This window comes from Triticum urartu, chromosome 1A (genome assembly GCF_056163025.1).
Source record: "Triticum urartu cultivar PI428250 chromosome 1A, HENAU_Tu73, whole genome shotgun sequence".
Classification (NCBI taxonomy): Eukaryota; Viridiplantae; Streptophyta; class Magnoliopsida; order Poales; family Poaceae; genus Triticum; species Triticum urartu.
Window position 1 is genome coordinate 10479508 of NC_141873.1, and position 19055 is coordinate 10498562.

General features: G+C 45.7%; 3 protein-coding genes across 3 annotated transcripts; 2 read left to right on the top strand and 1 right to left on the bottom strand.

The window, feature by feature from the left end:
* Positions 1 to 1970: 1970 nt before the first annotated feature.
* Positions 1971 to 6064, top strand: TPR10 (ankyrin repeat family protein). The gene is made up of 13 exons (XM_087543773.1): positions 1971 to 2128; positions 2214 to 2276; positions 2377 to 2550; positions 2701 to 2832; positions 2973 to 3112; positions 3507 to 3593; positions 3944 to 4069; positions 4354 to 4506; positions 4599 to 4646; positions 4782 to 4883; positions 5201 to 5371; positions 5504 to 5583; positions 5689 to 6064. Exons 1-13 carry the CDS (start codon positions 2101 to 2103, stop codon positions 5759 to 5761), a joined length of 1377 nt encoding a protein of 458 aa, XP_087399899.1. The 5' UTR covers positions 1971 to 2100; the 3' UTR covers positions 5762 to 6064.
* Positions 6065 to 7522: 1458 nt separating this feature from the next.
* Positions 7523 to 11877, top strand: LOC125541020 (uncharacterized). Its single transcript, XM_048704522.2, has 2 exons — positions 7523 to 7653; positions 11045 to 11877. Exon 2 carries the CDS (start codon positions 11059 to 11061, stop codon positions 11611 to 11613), a length of 555 nt encoding a protein of 184 aa, XP_048560479.2. The 5' UTR covers positions 7523 to 7653; positions 11045 to 11058; the 3' UTR covers positions 11614 to 11877.
* A 277-nt stretch (positions 11878 to 12154) lies between these two features.
* On the bottom strand, positions 12155 to 17459 carry LOC147988290 (disease resistance protein RGA2-like). The gene is made up of 4 exons (XM_087543783.1): positions 17112 to 17459; positions 14010 to 16996; positions 12847 to 13977; positions 12155 to 12646 (listed from the first exon to the last, which is right to left on the bottom strand). Exons 2-4 carry the CDS (start codon positions 16957 to 16959, stop codon positions 12561 to 12563), a joined length of 4167 nt encoding a protein of 1388 aa, XP_087399909.1. The 5' UTR covers positions 16960 to 16996; positions 17112 to 17459; the 3' UTR covers positions 12155 to 12560.
* Positions 17460 to 19055: the final 1596 nt, after the last annotated feature.

Below are 19055 nucleotides of genomic sequence, written 5' to 3' on the forward strand. Positions count from 1 at the left end.
GGAGTAGGACTCTCCTGCGCCTCCCCTCCTTGGCCGGCCAGCCCTCCCCCTTGGCTCCTTTATATACGGAGGCAGGGGACACCTCTAGACACACAAGTTGATCCACGTGATCTATTCCTTAGCCGTGTGCGGTGCCCCCTGCCACCATATTCCTCGATAATACTATAGCGGAGTTTAGGCGAAGCCCTGCTGCAGTAGTACATCAAGATCATCACCACGCCGTCATGCTGACGGAACTCTTCCCTGACACTTTGCTGGATCGGAGTCCGGGGATCGTCATCGAGCTGAACGTGTGCTCGAACTCGGAGGTGCCGTAGTTTCGGTGCTTGATCGGTTGGATCGTGAAGACGTACGACTACTTCCTCTACGTCGTGTCAACGCTTCCGCGGTCGGTCTGCGTTGGGTACGTAGACAACGCTCTCCCCCCTCGTTGCTATGCATCACATGATCTTGCGTGTGCGTAGGAAATTTTTTGAAATTACTACGAAACCCAACACTACCATCGTCTCATCAAGTGCCTACCGGACCCATGACTCGATAACGTGCAAGAGCCCTTGAAACCGAGGTGACTTCTCTCCTCTCACAATTCCACTTCGATGCACATGAAGCATGGCTACTACCTCATATGGATACTTTGTGCATACTCAGGTACAATGGAGAAGCTAAGGAGCAAGGACAAGAAGAGGAAGATGGACGAGAAGACGGAGAAGAAGAAGGGCTGCCGGAGAAGACCGGCCGGGACCGGACGTCCGGCGCCTGAAGCATCTGCCGAGTCCCAGCCAGCGGACGTCCGGTCCAGACCGGACGACCGGTGCCCCGACACCTGAAGCAAACGAGCGGACGTCCGGTCCAGACCGGACGACCGGCGCGACCGCACCCGAGCCGAAGTCAGCGGAAGTCCGGAGCCTCCGGACGTCCGGCACCCCCATCACAAAGCAGAACCAGCGGACGACCAGAGGACACCGGACGTCCGGCAGCTCTTGAGACACCGGACGACCGGTCCCCAGCGAACGTCCGGTACCTGTCTGCGCACAGTGTTCGGGCCTGAGGCCCATGTACCCCTTCACTTCGCCCCCATTTGCACTTAGACTATAAATAGACCCCCCATTCATCCTAGCTAGGGTTAGCATTGGTTTAGCTCATTTGAGAGATAGAGCATTGCTCATCCATATCGGATCTACTCCTCGAGAGAGATCGTGGCCCCTCTTCGGAGAAGATCCACCTTGGATTCAAGACCTCCTTGCGGAGAAGATCCCCTTGTGGATTTAAGACCTCCTCACGGAGAAGAACCGGTTACCGTGTATCGTCCCTATTTGTCCGTGGATTCGTGTATCGCTCTATGTACTCGAGGATCTAGCCCCTGTGTGACTTATTCGTGTCGGTTTAGTGATTTCCTCTTGTGTTTTCCTCCCGTTCATCCTCGTGTTTTCCCCCGGGATCCGCTCCTTTCGTGAAAGATCGGGCTATAGGGTCTCTACCCTACATTACAACATTAATTAACCTTCGATGAGGCCACGGTGAGTTGGGAGGCGGATGCCGTCCAGGAGAATATGTGATGGTGGTCGATGGAGAACCTACAGTGGCGGCACACTTTTTGAGAAAAATGTTGTCAAATTTTTAGGGAAGAAAATGATGTCACTTGCTTAAGAGTTAAGAGGGCTAAGCAAATGTTGCCTCTCTATTATTATTTTTAACCAAAACAACCCATAAAGAGGGGTATCGTCGAGCCATCGGCTCCGTTCGTAAGCTTCTTATATTCGGCTTATAAGATAAGTTATTTAGCACATTTTCCTTTTACAAAAAAATAAATTGACATATTTTTTAGGGTAAGGGAATTATTCTGGTTTTTTTCCAGTATATTTTTTTACACAATTTTTTTAGCATTATTGCAGAGGAAAATGGGCATCGGTGGGCCGGGCCTTACAAACGGGCCGGATCAGCAAAGATGGGCCTCCAAGCTTCCAGAGCCACCTGGCCTACTTCCTCCACGGTAGCAATCGTCTTCGTCACATAGGTTTCTCACACAAGCTCTGAACCCCGCCGCCTCCGGAAGCTTCTAGAACCTTCTCCCCTTCTTCCCCACCTCCGTCTCCGGCTCCCATGGCCGACGCCGCCGACGCCCTCTCAGGTACACGCGCCTACCTCTCCTCTCCTTCGTAAGCAAAGATCTCTCGCCATCTCCCACCCAATCTCAATCTGGTTCGCTGCTGCAGCTCGGAGCAAGGTGCAGGGCTTCCTGGAGGCCGCGTGCTCCGGCGACCTCGAGGCCCTCCGGAGTAGGTCCCCCGCTCCCGCCCCGCTCACCCCGTCGCCGCCCGGCACGGCTTGTTCACCTGCTAAGCTTTGGTTTTGTTGTTGTTGGTTGTGGTGGTGCAGAGTTTGGGTCCGCGCTCGACGAGGAGGGGAAGGGCGCGGCCGCGGTGGCCGCCGGCGTGCGGGACGCCAACAAGCGCACCGCGCTGCACTTCGCCGCGCGGGAGGGACAGACCGAGGTCTGCAAGTTCCTCGTCGAGCAGCTCCGCCTCCCCGTCGACCCCAAGGACGACGATGGTAATGGTGCCCCTCACTCCCTAACCCCATGCCATGATGTGGCGATTCTCACTTTCTCTTTGTATTGCTCTGATTCATTATGTGTGTGTGCAATTCAATTTATACTTGGTATGGTAGTGATACATATATTATCTAAAATCAATTGTGCAGGTGAAACTCCACTCATCCATGCCGCCCGGCAGGGCCGCCTGGAGACGGTGGAGTACCTGCTTGGCCGCGGGGCCGATCCTTCCGTCGCATCTAACATGGGAGCCACGGCACTGCATCATGCTGCAGGGATAGGTAACGATGATGCTGTGCCTAATGGTGGTGCTCTGTGTATTGTCGATTACCGACTCATGATGCTGATCGATAATTCTGTATGTTGAAGTGGGGAGAATATCTGAACAAACGTGTGGCGTTGATTTTTCTTGTTATTACAGGACACATAGAGATTATGAAGATTTTGCTTGGCAAGGGAGTTGATGTCGAATCCGAAAGTGAGTCCGGCACTCCCCTTGTTTGGGCTGCTGGTCATGGGCAGCAAGACGCGGTCAAGCTTCTGCTTGAACACAATGCTAAGGTAGTTGCTGGTCTATGCGTTCTCTCCGCCAATTTGTTAATCTGAGTTTTCAGTTTTTCAGTGCCACCTTTTCGAAAAAAAATTTATTCAGTGCCAAGGTTCAGTGCAATACTCCTGACTATGTGGTGATTTTAGCCATTAATTAACTAAAGCAGCAACTGTCTTTAACCATGCTATAGGGGATAGGCCTGTTACTGTAACATGCTGCCATGTCATTCTCCAGCATCTTTAATAAGATTTGGACAACATTTACTCCTAAATTTATAACTGTGGGCAGCAAAAACCTGCAGCATGAATTAATTTACTGAGGTTTTGTGTATGAATTCAATTTAGTTAGGTGGGTTTCAGCAACTTTTGTACTCAAAACTAGTTCTTATAAACCTTGCTTTTGCAGCCGGACACTGAAACTGCTGATGGTATCACTTCGCTGTTGTCTGCTGTTGCTGCTGGTTCCCTCCCATGCTTGGAGGTTCTAATCCAGGTACATGATTGGACGAGTAAAGGATTTGTTTGATTTGGTTCATTTTCGTCACATAGATGTCATTGCTTATTTTTGGTTACTGGATGCTCTGTTTTCCCTGTTAGACAATGTTGTTTGTGCCTTGGGAATTTGGCAAACATGCACATGAATTGGAAATAAGTATAATATTTCTTTATTACTGCAATGCAAGTGGTAATGTGTATACAAGCGTACAAAGTCGAAGGAAAAGATTCAAATGTTTATTCTAGTTTTATTGTTGCCATTTTACTTCTGTTTCTGCATTGATATAGTAATACACAACATTGTTTTATATATTTGTTTAATAATTAACTTAATAATGTGCAACATAGGCAGGTGCAAACCCAAATGTCACTGCTGGTGGAGCAACCCCATTGCATATCGCTGCAGACAGTGGAAATCTTGAAATGATCAAATGTTTGCTTCAAGCTGGAGGTGACCCAAATACCTCTGACGATGTAAGTCACCATGTCTGAGTACTTCATGTAACTTGCCAAGTGTGGTGATGCCATAATTTATTTTATTCATAGTACCCATTGTGTGTAATCATGGTGACTCTGCATTCATTTTAGCTAGACCGTCCAATTGCCTTTGACTGTCTTATTTATGCAGATAAAAGTGTGGAAAATAGTAATATTCCATTTCTAAACTTATTCTTCCTGGGTAGTAGTTATTTAAAGCAACATTGCCTAAACCAGTGAATCTAACTGTTGATTACCTTTTCCTTCTTTCTTTCCTGCAGGATGGATTTAAGCCAATAGAGGTTGCTGCTTTAAGGGATAACCTTGAAGTCGTTGAACATCTTTTACCATTGACATCTCCAATCCCAGGTGTCTCGAATTGGACTGTTGATGGTATAGTAAAATACGTGTCATCTAAAATGGAAGAGGAAAAGGTGCCACTTGAACTTTTTATATCCTCGTATGTTCATGAAACCTCTTTACTTTGCAAATTCTGTCAACTTTGACATCTGCATACATTCTACAGGCGCAAGAAAATGAGTCAGCCAGTTTACAGAGACGACAACCCGTTGAGGTGCGCCATTATCGTATATGCTTTTTTTATAAAAATCAAGGAATCTAGTATCTATTATAATAATAGTCGACTTGAAAAATTCAACTGTTGATTTTCACTGCACAAGTTTTACTCGCCTAAACAAATGCCATGCAGGTGTCACCTGAGGCGAAAAAGAGATCATTGGAAGCCAAATCGAGAGGTGATGATGCATTCAGAAGAAAAGACTTCCTAGTAGCAGTGGATGCATATACACAGGTAAGAATCGTTTTTTTCGAAAGCTCTTGTGGTGGACAAAAAGTAGATGACTAGAACTTTAGTTGTAAGTTCACATGCCATCTCGGTATGGATGCAATCCCAAGCTAGCCAGCTTTCATTTATCAAGTGTTGTAAGTTTAGTAGATTATATTACCTCCATCCCAAATTAGTTGTCTTAGATTTGTCTAGATACAGACGTATCTAACACTAAAACGCGTCTAGATACGTCCATATCTAGACAAATCTAAGACAACTAATTCGGGACGGAGGGAGTACTACATTGAGAGTCATCACAACTGAACGGAACTGCATTTCAGGCCATTGAATTCGACCCGAATGACCCCGCGTTGCTTTCGAACAGAAGCCTTTGTTGGCTGCGGGCAGGGCAAGGTGAGCGTGCCCTGGAGGACGCGAGAGCATGCCGAGCACTGAAACCAGACTGGGCGAAAGCTTGCTTCAGGGAAGGCGCCGCGCTGCGCCTTCTGCAGGTTTGTCACAGAGAAGCACAGCAACTGGACACTTGTTCCCTGCTGTCCTTGTTTCTTTTTCTCTTTGCGCGGCTACATAAGCATACCTGATGACTCAAGACTACTCTTGTTGTGTTGTGGCTACACTGACAGAGGTTCGAGGAAGCCGCGAATGCGTTCTACGAGGGGGTGCAGCTCGAGCCGGAGAACAAAGAGCTTGTGAAGGCATTCAGGTAGTAAAAAAGAGAGGGAAAAACGTGTACCAGTCGAAAATGACGGAGGAACTTCTATGCTCTGCTTTTGTTTTACTCATTCGTGTTTGTCGGTCGTGACGACAGGGAGGCTGTTGAGGACGGGAGGAAGTTCCACTCGGCAAACAAGCCAACAACAAACGGAACAAAGTCAGAATGAGGATGGCGGCGATGAACTGAACAAAGCCATGCTAGTATCAAAAGCTTGTATGAGTATCTCCGTGGAATCGCATTGGAGATTCGTTTTACTTTGTCAAGTGGTAGGGAGGATGAGTGGATGCGGTGATGTTTGCGAATTCGATTAGAAACCTCGCTGGGTTGTGTGACTCGGTTAGCATTCTATGGTATGAGTACTGTCTTCGTTAGTGTAGGACATACAAATGGCCTGTGAACTTGTGGTGGATAATCCTTTGACATTGCCAGCATACATTCTCTTTAATTGTTTCTTTGCTGCTGCTTCCAAGTTTCATCTACTTTACACTGGAAACAAGTTATAGAATTTGTTACTCCATTCGTTCTGAAATTTTGGTGATGTTCTCCGATGCGTGCAATATCGATATGACGGTAAATAAGAAAGAAATATATACTCCCTCCGTTTGTAAGATGTTTTGGACAGCTGACATTGAACTATTGTGGGTGTTGTCTGAATTATCTAAATAAACGTCTTATAAAGTTATAAAAGTGAGCAGAGGGAGTACCTATTACAGTCATCATGAAATATTTTACATTAGAAACCTAATGATATTATTTTTGGTTGACCAGTTCCCATTAAACATTTTATTTAGGACTGCAATAGCGGGGCACTGTTGCTAGATAGCATTCCCTTTTATTTATGGGGGTAGCCCCTCTTTTGGAATTGACAAGAAATTGACGTTTTAAAAGAAAATGGTAATTACTCCCTCCGTCCCATAACGTAAACGTCTTACATTATGGGATGGAGGGAGTACGTATTTTAAAAATGGCATGACCAAGAAATTGTCATTTTTAAAAGAAAATGGTAATTACATATTTTAAAAATGACATGACATTGTATAGAGGCTGCGTTTAACTCGGGATAGGGGGGAGTACAATTTTACTTTTAGAAATGTGCAACTGAGCATCTGACCCAAAGCTGTACATACTCTCTGTAACTTCTCTTACATCACAAGTATATAAAATGGCAAATTCATTTAGATTCATAGCTATGCACAAAAGATTGCACAAAATTATTCACCACCCATCCCATCATCCTAGCGGGTTGATTTCGTATGTGTTTCTCGCCTCCAGACTTCAGTGGCTGATTTCAACGCCGAGGGAATCTTCACGCTAATGAAGAGTTATTGTCTAGTTTGTGAGGTTTTGAAATCCTCTTGTCATTCATCTGGGGCGATGTAGGTGATGATAGCTTCGGTCGCGTCCCTATAGGGGCACATGGTTGGTTCCTTCAAATATGATCCATTGAGCTATGTGTGGGTGAGGAGGTGGAGGTGTTGGGGTTCGCCAATTGTGGTGGTTCCACCTTCGTTGATGACGGTAGTGGCTGTCTCGTCAATAAAAACCCGTGTCAGCGCGTTTAGGGTCGCTGTGGGGTGGGGTCTACTCATCCGACCTTCATCTGCTTTTTTTTTGCGGGGCCGGCTTTCATCTGCTTCTGAGCTTCTCCAAGTTAACGACATGGTTCCCATCGTCTAGCAGATCTTCATGCCTCCCCCGCCGTAAGTATAACGACTCACTTATTACGTCGAAGTAGACAAGTCTGGAGTTAGAGGAGGGCGAGCCATTGGATATGTATCTGTTTGTAACTACTACTTCACCAGGGTTGTTCTTGTAATTTTATTTTATATATATTTATATCATGAGTATATGAATTTCTAAAAAGTTTCTTTTTTATATTTTATATATTTATACCACCGTGGGTTTTCTTGGTCGGTAGGATTCAGCCGCGTCAACCGTCTGCTGCTCCTCCTCCTGTCCGTCCGTCCGTCCGCCCGCCCGCCCGTCCCGAAGCGTCTCGCCGCCTCCTCCACCGGACCACCGCCTCGAAGGCGAGCAGCCGCCCCCTTCCTCCTCCCGGTAAGGAATCCCCAGCTCTGCTTGGATCGCGCTTCGATCTCTCGCTCACGTACGACCTTCCGCCGTGAAGAGCCGAGCCGAGCCGGATCGAATCCGGCCCGGCCAGCCCGGATCCCCCCCGTCCGAGGCCGGTCTCGCCCCCCGCCGGCAGCGCGCGTAGGCACTACTAGGTAGGCAGGGCCGCCGTGGCGCTCCATCGGGCGGGCGCCCATGTGTTCCGCCACGGGATTCTAGGGATTTGGGGATCGATCAGGGAGCCAAATTTGGGGATTACTTCCGCCCACTCCAGGGACGATGCAAACAAATCGATGATGCCTCAAGGCGGTATAGCTGTATGGAAGAGGCCAGGCAGATTGCCCAAATTACTCCATCATGCTACATTGTGCGCTTGTTTGCTGGATCGTTGATATCCAACAGCTTCGTCTTGGGCTCTGCTCTGGCCAATGTTCTGTCCCCGTCTGGCTATCTACAAGCTTGGAGTTGTCATCAATTTATTTATGCACTTTTATCTTTTATTTTACACACAATGCTGTAGCGAGATAGCTTAAATTTGCTATGTTCAGATGCCCGCTTGTCTGTTTCTGCAGACCTATGTACGTAAGCAGAGCCCAGATTGTTCATCCGACTGTATTAGATAGGACTTGATGTTTGTTTACCTGTAATAAACTCTGTAGAGGTGCAATGACAAATAATTTTTTCACCCTTGTACACATATAGAAAACCAAATTATCCACCTGGTTATATTCGCTATGTGTTGTTTGTTCATCTGTAAAAATCTGTGTAGAGCTCCGTGGATAAATAATGCATCTAAATAGTGTTGAGAACTGTTGTGCAAACAAGTCTCACCTGGGAAGGAATTGTAGGAAGATTTGTTGGTCTGTTTGATTAACGACGTTACTCCATATGTTGAGAGAATCGTTAAGAAAATACCCAACTAAAATATGAGGATTTGCACCTCCCCAACAGTTTGTGCCATGGCTGGCTAGGCAGGCCGTCTTTAATCTTTAGATATAGAACCCTTCCACCCAATTACAGGGGCATGAGCAACAAAGCCAACAATGAAAAGAGAGAGACCGATATGTTCTGGACATATTCTCCACTGTTGGCCAAATCTGGTATCCTTTCTCCTCAGGCATGGGTGTCATCGAGCTGCCATGAAAGTTCCTGTGTGTGGGGTACCTTTAACGGGATACATTGCTGTGGAAACTCATCCAGATCCTTCTTCACCTCCAATCCATTTATCCATTCAGTCTGTTGCTGAGGGTTCTGTTTGCTGCCTTTCCCTTCCACGGTGTACTATAATACTACGAGCAGTCGGTTCCTACCCCTGAATCAGTATGGGCTAGTATTTGCTTCTGTAATAGCAGCCAGTAGAACAGCTGTTTCTTTAATGTTGCAGAACATCCAGTTTCTATTTCTTACTTTGTACATGTTCGCTTATGATATAGAAGGTTGAAAAATAAAATGGTGATCCTGCTAATAGATCCCTGACCTTTTAACTGAAAAGTACTCTGCAACTGTGGATGCCCTCATGTTGTCAATGTAGAATTCAGTTTAGAGCCCAGATATTTGTTTTGTTATGTTGTTTAACATGCTTTCATGAGGTCTTCAATATTCAAACTGGTTGTGCGATTTTGTTGTTAAGAGGAATTTTACGAAGATGTGCTTGTCTGTTTGATTAAAGAAAGAATGTTACCCCCATAATTTGAGTGGGATTATTTACAAAATACTTGAATAGAATATGAATTAATCAGATGCACCTCAACAGTTTGTGATCTGGCCGGCTAGGTAGGTTGAACCCTTAGCCAAAATTACCAGAGGGGGTGGCCAGGAAATTTTCTTTTGAAACTCGCCCGCATATTTCTTCATCTCCAATCCATTCATCCATCCAGTTTGTTACTGATGGAACTGTTTGCCGCCTTTCCCTTCCATGGTGGAGTACTAAGTAGTAAAAGCACTCAGTCAGTATATTTTCCAATCAGAAATTCATGCACCCCTCAGTAAGTATGGGCTAATATTTGCGTTCTGTTAGAGCAGCCAGGAGCTCTGCTGTTTCCTGAATGTTCCAAAAAATCAGTTTTTTTTTACTTTGTACATGTTCCTTTATTCTTTATTAGGATATAATAAAAGATTGACAAATGAAATGGTGGCCATGCTAATAGATCCAGGGTCGGTCCTAACTTTTCGGAGGCCCGGGGCGAACGCAAAAAGTGGGCCTAATATAGTGAAATAAATAAATTACATCGATACAAAGCATAATCAGCGCAAAAAAAAAAACAAAGCACATCGTTTTTTTCAGCCTAAAAACATCTCTTTTTTCATTACCAAATAAAATATATCGGATCTAACTTATCTGCTAGCATTTTCTTTCTTCTTTTCTCAAAATTATGTTTTTAGGCAACATTTTACAAGAAAGGAGTGGAAATACCTGAATTTGTCGGATGAAAAATAGAAGAAATTCAACTATATATCCAACCCAAGCATATCGGATCTTCCTAGGGTCCCCGTATCCTCAAATATAGAAGACGTGTCAGTGAATCGCTAGAAAACCAAAAAAACAGTACAAAGATGAAGCGGAAAAGGACTCTAAAATTACGAGAACTTTGTAGGCTTTTGACCCAAGAAGCTGTCCTGTTGCAACTTGCAAAGTGACCGTGCTTATGAAGTGTTGCCTCTGCGTGCTACTGCTGCCGTCCGCTACATGAGAATACTTATAGGCAAACCCATAGGGGAGTGAGATGGTGAAACTCAAAGTGGGTCAAAGAAATCAGCTACAGCAGTAATATCCATTATTTTGCTAGACATGCTGGGTGATTCGGGAGTAGGAGCAGAACGGGGAACGAGCATACCGAGGGAGAAGAAACGACGGCGGTTGGTGTTACAAGATGAATCGATTAAATCAAAATTGGGACAGTGCCTTCCACAATTCACGTAACCTGCTGCTTTTTTAATAGTAGAACGAAACATGCTGATTGGGCTTCAGGCTTTATAGTACATACTCTGGGTCGGGCCCCCCCATCAGGCTGGGCCCTAGGGCGTCGCCCTTCTTGCCCCTACCCAGGGCCGGCCCTGAATAGATCCTTGACTTTTTAACTGGAAAGTATTCTACAACTGTGGATGGCATGCCCTCATGTGTTAATGTAATATTCAGTGTAGAGCCCAGATATTAATCATTCTGTTATTTAACAGGCATCCATGAGGCCTTCAATTTTTGAACTGGAAAGCTTGCGTGTTCAGGATTTGTGCGATTATGCTGTTAATGCACACCATTCATTCAGTATAGGGCCCAGCAATTCATTTTGTTTATCGTGCTTGAGACCTTTGTTTGCTTGAATTAACCTTCTTAAATCTTGCTGTTAATCCATCACTTTTCCTCGTGATGCTGTTTCAGGATTCTTGTCTGCCATGGGTGACTACACAATCCGGATAAGCACCAGCTTGATCGAGCAGCTCGCGCGCGATGACGAGAAGCAGGTGAAGAGGAGGACCAGGAAACCCAAGCCTAGGAAGGTCGTGGAGCAACCAGAGGAGCCTCAGGACAATGGCAGGGAACTTCCAACTGAACCCAAGAGCAGCCCTGCCCCTGCCCCTGGGTGGTCGCTGCCGCCTCCCATGTACCTGCCAGTGACCCCTGCTCCTCCACAACCGTCTCCTGCAATCCAGGAGGTGGAAGCCATACGCACGGTGGTGGCGGAGAGCGAGAAGGTGCTGGAGAAGCTGCAGAAGAAGGAGGCGACGATGCGCGAGGAGCTCACCAAGAGGGCCAAGGAGCTGCATGACAAGGAGTTCAAGCTGCCCTACCAGAACCCCGCGCCGTGCACCGACGAGAGGGCGGGCTGCGCGGAGTGCTACAGGAGCAACGTGCAGGACCCGCTCAAGTGCGCCGAGGCGGTCAAGAGGTTCGAGGCTTGCGTTCGCATGGCGAGGCGGGGCGGTGCTGCCATGGGAGCTGCTCAGTAGTAGCGCTGGAGGAGGGGCTGCGAGTCGGAGCTGAGTGAGCGAGGTGTCGAGCACACGATTTTGCATCTGTCGGGATGATTGATTGAATAACCTGCCTGGATTTTTGGTGAGACCTGAAACACCATCAGTTGTAGATTAATTCTGGTAACGGATTGCTACTGGTGTTGGCAACAAGAGGCCATGAGTGTCCTTGAATTTGGGGCGTGGCTCCATGCTACTTGCATACTACAAAATGAAACATGAATTTGCAGGGTTCAAAATTAATGTTTACTACATGCATTCTGCTGCAAAATTTGCGGGGTTCCTTGGATTTTAGTCCGTTTGTTTGGGATGAGTCTGAATAACCATTGTATGTTGATTCTTCCACGTCGCATGCATTGTGCTGCAAAATGAAACATGAATCGCGGGTGCAAATTAATGTGATTTAGCTTCAGCTGCGGCATGCTTTTTGCGGGATAAAAAAATCACCTGCTGCTGCTTTGCTGGTTATTGGTAAAATCCATGTCTGAGTGGTTGATAAAAAATTATGGAACCTTGTATATGTTGTTAGGCATAAATATTTGGGTAAAACAAACATCTTGAATCCTCCCCAGTCTTTTGGTGTACAAATTAAATATTGTATGGTGCAAGAAGCTATTCAGATACAACAACACTGGGCTACATGACAGGAATGGTGTACACGCCCCAAGGGCCAGCAGGCAACAGCAAACCAGAACAAAGATGAGATGGTCTTGGCCTAGGATGTTGATTCAGAGATGCTCGACTCGACGCCAAGCAGCAGCAGCCGCCCTACACCGCAGGCCCCAGCAGTTCTCGACGGAGAGCGACTGCGGCACAGTTGTCTTGTAGAAGCAATCACAGGCCATTCCCCTAGCAGAGCAGAGCAGAGCAGTGCAACAATTAGGGATCAGGCCTGTCATTGAATAGATGCTGAATGACCTTCAGCTTCAGTTCCGGCAGGCCTGCCTCCGCTCACGGACTAGCCTCGGTATTTCCTTCCATGTCTTCGGTTTCAATGGTTTGAATTCCGTTACTGCACATACCACAAGCGATGTCAGAAAAAAAAACTTGTACAAACTAATGTGTTATATCATAATGTATAGCATGATGGCATTCAAATAATGGAGAAGAAACTTTTGCAAACGTGTTGACCATTATGTACAAGGGATGGAATGGATGACTGCATCTGTTTATTAAATGTGGCCAAGATAGAAGGACGTGCAGCAAGCATACCTTCATAGCAGGCATCTAGATTTTTGCCCTCAATGCTGCCCAGTTGCTGCTGCAGGCATCTAGGGAGCTTCTTTATAGCAGGGCAGGCTCTAATTTGAAGATAGTAGAGAGACCTGTATACTTGCGGCTCATTCGGCAGGGATGCCAGGGTACTGCATCTTTCAAGCCAAAGGGATTCCAGCGATGGGGGGTGCTCTCCCGACAGACACTCCAGCGATGTCAGCCCACTGTTGCCAATAATGCACAGTTCCTTGAGGGGTGCAGGCAGACGGAGAGGCCCACCCAACATGCCAGCACAGTGCAGTATTTCTAGAGATTCGAGATGGGGAGGAAGTAAATGCTCTCTTGCAGTTGCTGCTGGTGGCTGTGGCATGATAGGACTTCTGCTTCTGGAGGTAGTGGCTTCTGGTTTCTGGAGCCCACCCAGCTGGCATGATAGGACTTGAATGCTACTGAAGTCAGCAATCCATATGTACTTTAAAGTCGGAGGAAGGTTCAGAACCGCTGGTAAGCTTCCACATCCAACTAAACTCAGATATTCTAGGCATGGACAAAAGTGATTCATGGGTGAGGATGGCAACTCTGATACAGCTGTAGGCACGTCTGCCTCACTGCTAGAAGATACTTGGACTAACTCTGCCATGCCCTGCTGCTTGCCAAATATGGACTCAAGCTTAATGCACCCATAAATATTCATTTTCTTGAGAGATGCCGGGACGTTGAACATCTCTACTAAACTTGGGCATCTTTCTAAGCAAAGAGACTCCAGACCTCTCAGGTGTTCACTCCTTTCGGATGCCAATGGCTCAAGAGGAGCTTGTGCATATCCAGTCAGATTTTTGCAGTTTCTAATCAGTAATGTCCTCAAGGATACCATGCTTTGGAACACATTCTCTGGCCAGTGGACGAGCACATCGCATCTATCAATTTCCAACTTTTCAAGGTGTACAAAATAGCCCCACGGCTCTAGTGCACCTGGTCCAAAGAATGAGTTGCAGCATCTTAGCCTCATAACTGTAAGAGGGGATTTCTGGTTCCATTTCTCCTTGCTCTCCACCGGTACAATTGATGTTCTAGCCTCAGTGTCAGAATGGTCAATGAAGATAAATACCTGTCTACAAAATGGAACACCTCTTGCTTGCCATCTTCAATTACTAGTACACTGAGTTTTGGTGCTTCGGGTAAATCTACTAGCTTTGGGCATTTCTGAACTGATAGTGTCTCAAGCTGAGGAAACAATATCGGTTCTCCTTCGACAGCAGCATCCCATTTCTGAAAACTCCCCAAGTCTTCCAATGCAAGTACCTTTAGAGCAGGAAATGCTGACTGTACCAACCTATAACCTCCACTACAACTTTCATGAACCAGTGGTGCTTCACGCAATGGTACCAGCTTTCCACAATACCAAATAAACAAGTTCTCAAGCAGAGAAAATGGTGTGCATACCAGTCTATTACCTCCACGACTTGGTTCTCCAAGCAATGGTGCTTCAGGTAATGCTATCAGCTTTCCACAATGCCGAATAAACAACGTCTCAAGCAGAGGAAATATTATCTGTTCTTCGTGTCTCTCATTTATTTCCCACCATCTCTCAAAATCCAATAAATGCTCTAGTGTAAGCACCTTCAGTTTTGGAAACGTGAAGGATGTACCACAACTGAACAAAACCTGCAATCTTTCACAGCGAGAAAGATGGATCTCAACCATGTTTTGCAACATACCCATACACTTCCCTCCATATTTATATATCTTCAGAACCTGCAGCCCACCATGAGGTTCGAACTTGTCGAGCACCTTGCTGTCGCCAACCTCGGTCCATCTTAATGTCAGTTCACGGAGATCCTTCTTGTTTCCAAGATTCGCCACTTTTGCCTCTGCTTTTTTAACATTCTCTACCCGGCGTAGCTCTAGCTGATCACCAAGGTTTAAATGCTGCAGCTCTAGCTGACCACCAAGGTTTGCCACTTCTGCTTCTGCTTTTTCAACATTCTCTACCTGGCATAGCTCTAGCCGACCACCAATGTTTAGACCATGCAGCTCTCCAACATCAGCGCAATCAGGGCCAGGAACTCCTGCTACAAAAACTGTGAGTGTCTGCAGCTTAGTGAGATTTTCAAGTCCTGGAGGCATGCTCTTCAAGTTCCGACATCCATGAGTGTAGAGGTGGCAGAGGGAAGTCATATACTTCATTTGCCTTGGAAGTCGTTCAAGATAACGACAGTTGGAAAGGTCCAACACTTGCAGGTTATATAGAATACTTATATCCTCAGGAAGTGCTTCGATATGACTGTTTGAGAGATCAAGGTACCTCAGGTGATGCAAATACTTTGGTTTGAGTAGAAATGATTCTGTTCCCAGACAGAGCTTCAAGGCATGCAAAGAGCTATATTTTGATAGATGCTTCAATGAGCTTCGAATAGGACTATCGCATATCAGTGTTTGAATGGCAGGGGATTTTTTCTCCAGAGCATCATTCAAAATACCTTGTGTTTCTTCACATGATAAGAACAAATGCCGAGCAGTATCTGACAGCCACTCGATTTGACTTGGTTCCTTAATTGCAACGACACATTCCTTTCCCATAACAGACATTGCAATATCATGCATAAGATCATGAATTTTACATGTGCTGGAATAATACCCGCTGTAGTCCTTACTTTCCTCTAGGTCCAGAAAGAATGACCTTGAGACAAGCTCATCGAAAATATGTTTTCCAAAGGTTTCGGGACTATCTTCCTTGTGTTCTGGGATAAAGCCGTTTGCAATCCATAGTTGGATAAGCTTCTCCACATTGATCTTGTAATCCTTGGGAAACACAGCACAGAAAGCAAAGCACTGCTTCATGTGTGCGGGCAAGTCGTTGTAGCTAAGCTTGAGTATTGGCAAAATTCCAGTTTCATCAGTGCAAATGCTGGTTCCAGATGATACAGCTTTCCATTCTTTCACACTGGTCTTGGTACAAAGTACAGAGCCCAGTGCCGTTGCAGCTAATGGAGAGCCACAACATCTCTTCACAATCTCGTCAACTACCTCCACTAGTTCAATAGGCTTTTCTTTCTTTGAACTGAACGCTCTAGCCTCAATAATTTCCTTTATGAAGTGATCCTCCAAAGCATTGAGATTGTAGGCAGCCCTATCTGCACCCATAATTTCAGAAACTCGTTTATCACGAGTTGTTGTCAACACTGCACTGCCCATGCCACCATGCTGAAGACATACCTTCAGCCTTTCCCACTTACGTAACTCTTTGTTGTCCCAAACATCATCCAATACAAGGAGATACCGCTGTCCGCTGACCAATTTTTGAAGTCTATCCAATGGTGGTTTGTCTGTATCAACATTCTTATTGGGAGATGCTTCAACTATACTCTTGGCCAGGGAGTTCACATCAAAGGTATCAGAGACACAAACCCAAAGCAGCAATTGAAAATGCTTCTGAACTTCAGGTTCATTGTATATGAGCTGTGCTAATGTGGTCTTGCCAAGGCCACCCATTCCAACAATGGGAACGACTATGAAATCTGCATTGTTAGCTTGACCAAGTAGTGTAGCGACAATATTCTTCTTATCCTTGTCTCTGGATCTGCTGGCAATGTCTTGCAGGTCGGTGAGAACAGAATCCGTCTGCCTCCACTGCTTGGGCACCGGCGGCTGTGGTCGGTACTTGAACCTAAAGGCATGCATCTCCGCTATAAGGACATCAATGGCCTTCAGAATCCGGCAAAGCTTGCGACCCATTTTATGACGGAACACAATACGGTTGTGAGTAGGGAAGAGTTTTATTACATCAAAGCCAAGCTCTTTGTAGTGCCCCTTCTTCCTGGCTTCACGGCGGAGCGCTTCGTACTTGAATTCATCGAAGACTTCATTTGCCTCATAGGCCACAGTCTTGAGCTCCTGGAGCCAGGCTTTGGCACCATCTCTATGCTCCGTTGCCTGCTCCTCGGCGTCAGTCATGACGTCAAGGATGGCTGGAAGCTTGCGCTTGAGAACCTTGTGCTGCTCCTCCATTCCCTCCATCACCTTGTACTCATCCAGGAGTGAGCTGGACGCCTTGCTCATTAGGATGGACACCAGTGGCCGGATGGCCATGGCGGCCACCAGCTCCGCCATTGGAACTCTCGGAAGAAACTCCCCCAACACAGGTGAACTGCAGAAATTAATGAAGAAGAGAATCGTGTGAGCAAGTCGTGTATATATGTAGAGCTTGGGATCTGTTCTTGGACAAATTACAAGTCAAAATACAATCTTGCAGCCAGAGTTACCTTCACGAGCTTGCCCCTGATCAGCCCCAGGACCAGCAACGCAGCAGCGGCAAGGAAGACGTGGTCCTCACAGGCACGTCAACGCCAGCTTCAGGACTCTGCCGGCGGTGGCAGCGATGGCAGCAGATTCAGAGCCTGGTCGACACCGGCGACGAGGCGCAGAAGCAGGCGACTCGGGTGAAGTTGTCACGGCCGGCGCCACGCGGATGCACGCGGGGCTGTAGGCAGGCTCTCCTCCGATCACTGGGAGTTGGGAGATTCTGAAGCTTGTGAATGAGTGGGCACAGGATTCGGGAGAGGAACAGCCATCCTGATGCGGCATTCTGGAGGAGCACTTTACTTTTATTGACCTCCAACCCAACTTTACTTTGGTCGTCATCTTTTTACTATTACTAACCAACAGAAAAAAGTTGAAGTGCGCATGCAGCACCACTCGTGCTCTACTGAGACGACCCACAACAGCAGACAATTTTCAGAAAAAAAGAGAAGAGTCTCTAAAAGTATGATTGGCTCAAAAAAAGAAAGAATGCAAGACCCAGTACATAGAGATGGCGATATATATATATATATATATATATATATATATATATATATATATATATATATAGGTAAAACTGTGTCTACCATAGCTTGCCACAGAACTAGTTAAGGTTCTCTAAACTTTTAATGGTTTAAAAGTTTAGAAAAAAATATGAAATAAATATGGGAGCATCTCTCTAATGTAATAAGATGATCCAATGGAGGGATTATCAAAATATGCGTCTATATATATACAGACTAGAACGTTTGTTACCGATTGATCTTGGCAGAGGCCATCTACCTTTATGAAAATTATCTTGGATGCTCCCCCATTTGTCATCTTTTAAATCTAAGGCACTCTTGAAAAGTTTGAATTGCAGAGATGCATGGGGCACAAATTTAGTGATGCACCACTTATTAATCACATCATGGTGGAGCATGGGTGCCAACAGTGCCCACACCGTTGATCATGCAATGCAAGACTCTTGATGTAATGAACCCCACCAAGTGCCCACTGCATTCCCAACATAACCAAAACATAATCGACTGAGCCGAGGCCTTAAGCAGACAGTGGCACTGATTTAAGTGGAAAATTGGCATGGACTAAAAATATGACTGCCTGGCTTCACAGGAATATTACAATACTGCAATCACCAGACTAGAACAAAGGTCGAAATGATTTACAGTAAATGTAAAAAACCTAGAATATTTACTGATTGATCTTGGCGGAGGTCATCTCCCTTTATGAAAGTCATCTTGTATGCTTCCCCCCATCTGTCATCTTAATTGTAATGTACAATGGATTTAAGGCACTCTGGAATACAGATTTAGGATTAGATGTAGGATTTTAATCTGTTTGACACATAAAATTATGTCTGATAATCAAGATTACATGCATCATCTTTATCTTTATAAATGAAAAAAAGGTACAGAAGGGCCCTACTAACAGGGAAGTGGTGCATGTGACTCTGGTCTTGGCGCCACTTTTGCCACAAAGTTGACGCGCCATGTCTCATCACATCATATCATTCAGCCTAATGCTGCCAACACAAGTGGAGTGGGTGATTGGGTGCCAAACACTGCTCCCACTGAGACGACCATAAGTATCTTTCAACAGCAGGCAACTGTTAAAACGAAAAGAAAAGAGTCTACAGCATTCCTATTGATGCATAGTGTTTCAATTTATTTATTAGCTTATTAAGTGGCAAGTTAGCAAGGACCCAAAATGCAGGCTGACTGGCTAGCTTCCCACGGATATCACACTGCAATCACTAGCTCAGACCCAATACTAGATAGAGATGGCAACACATCCAGTGTACCAGGACTAGAACAAAAGCCAAAATGATTTCATGTAAAATAAGCCAAGAATCATTACCAGCTGATCTTGGTGAAGGTCATCTCCCGTTTTAAAATTTATCTTGGATG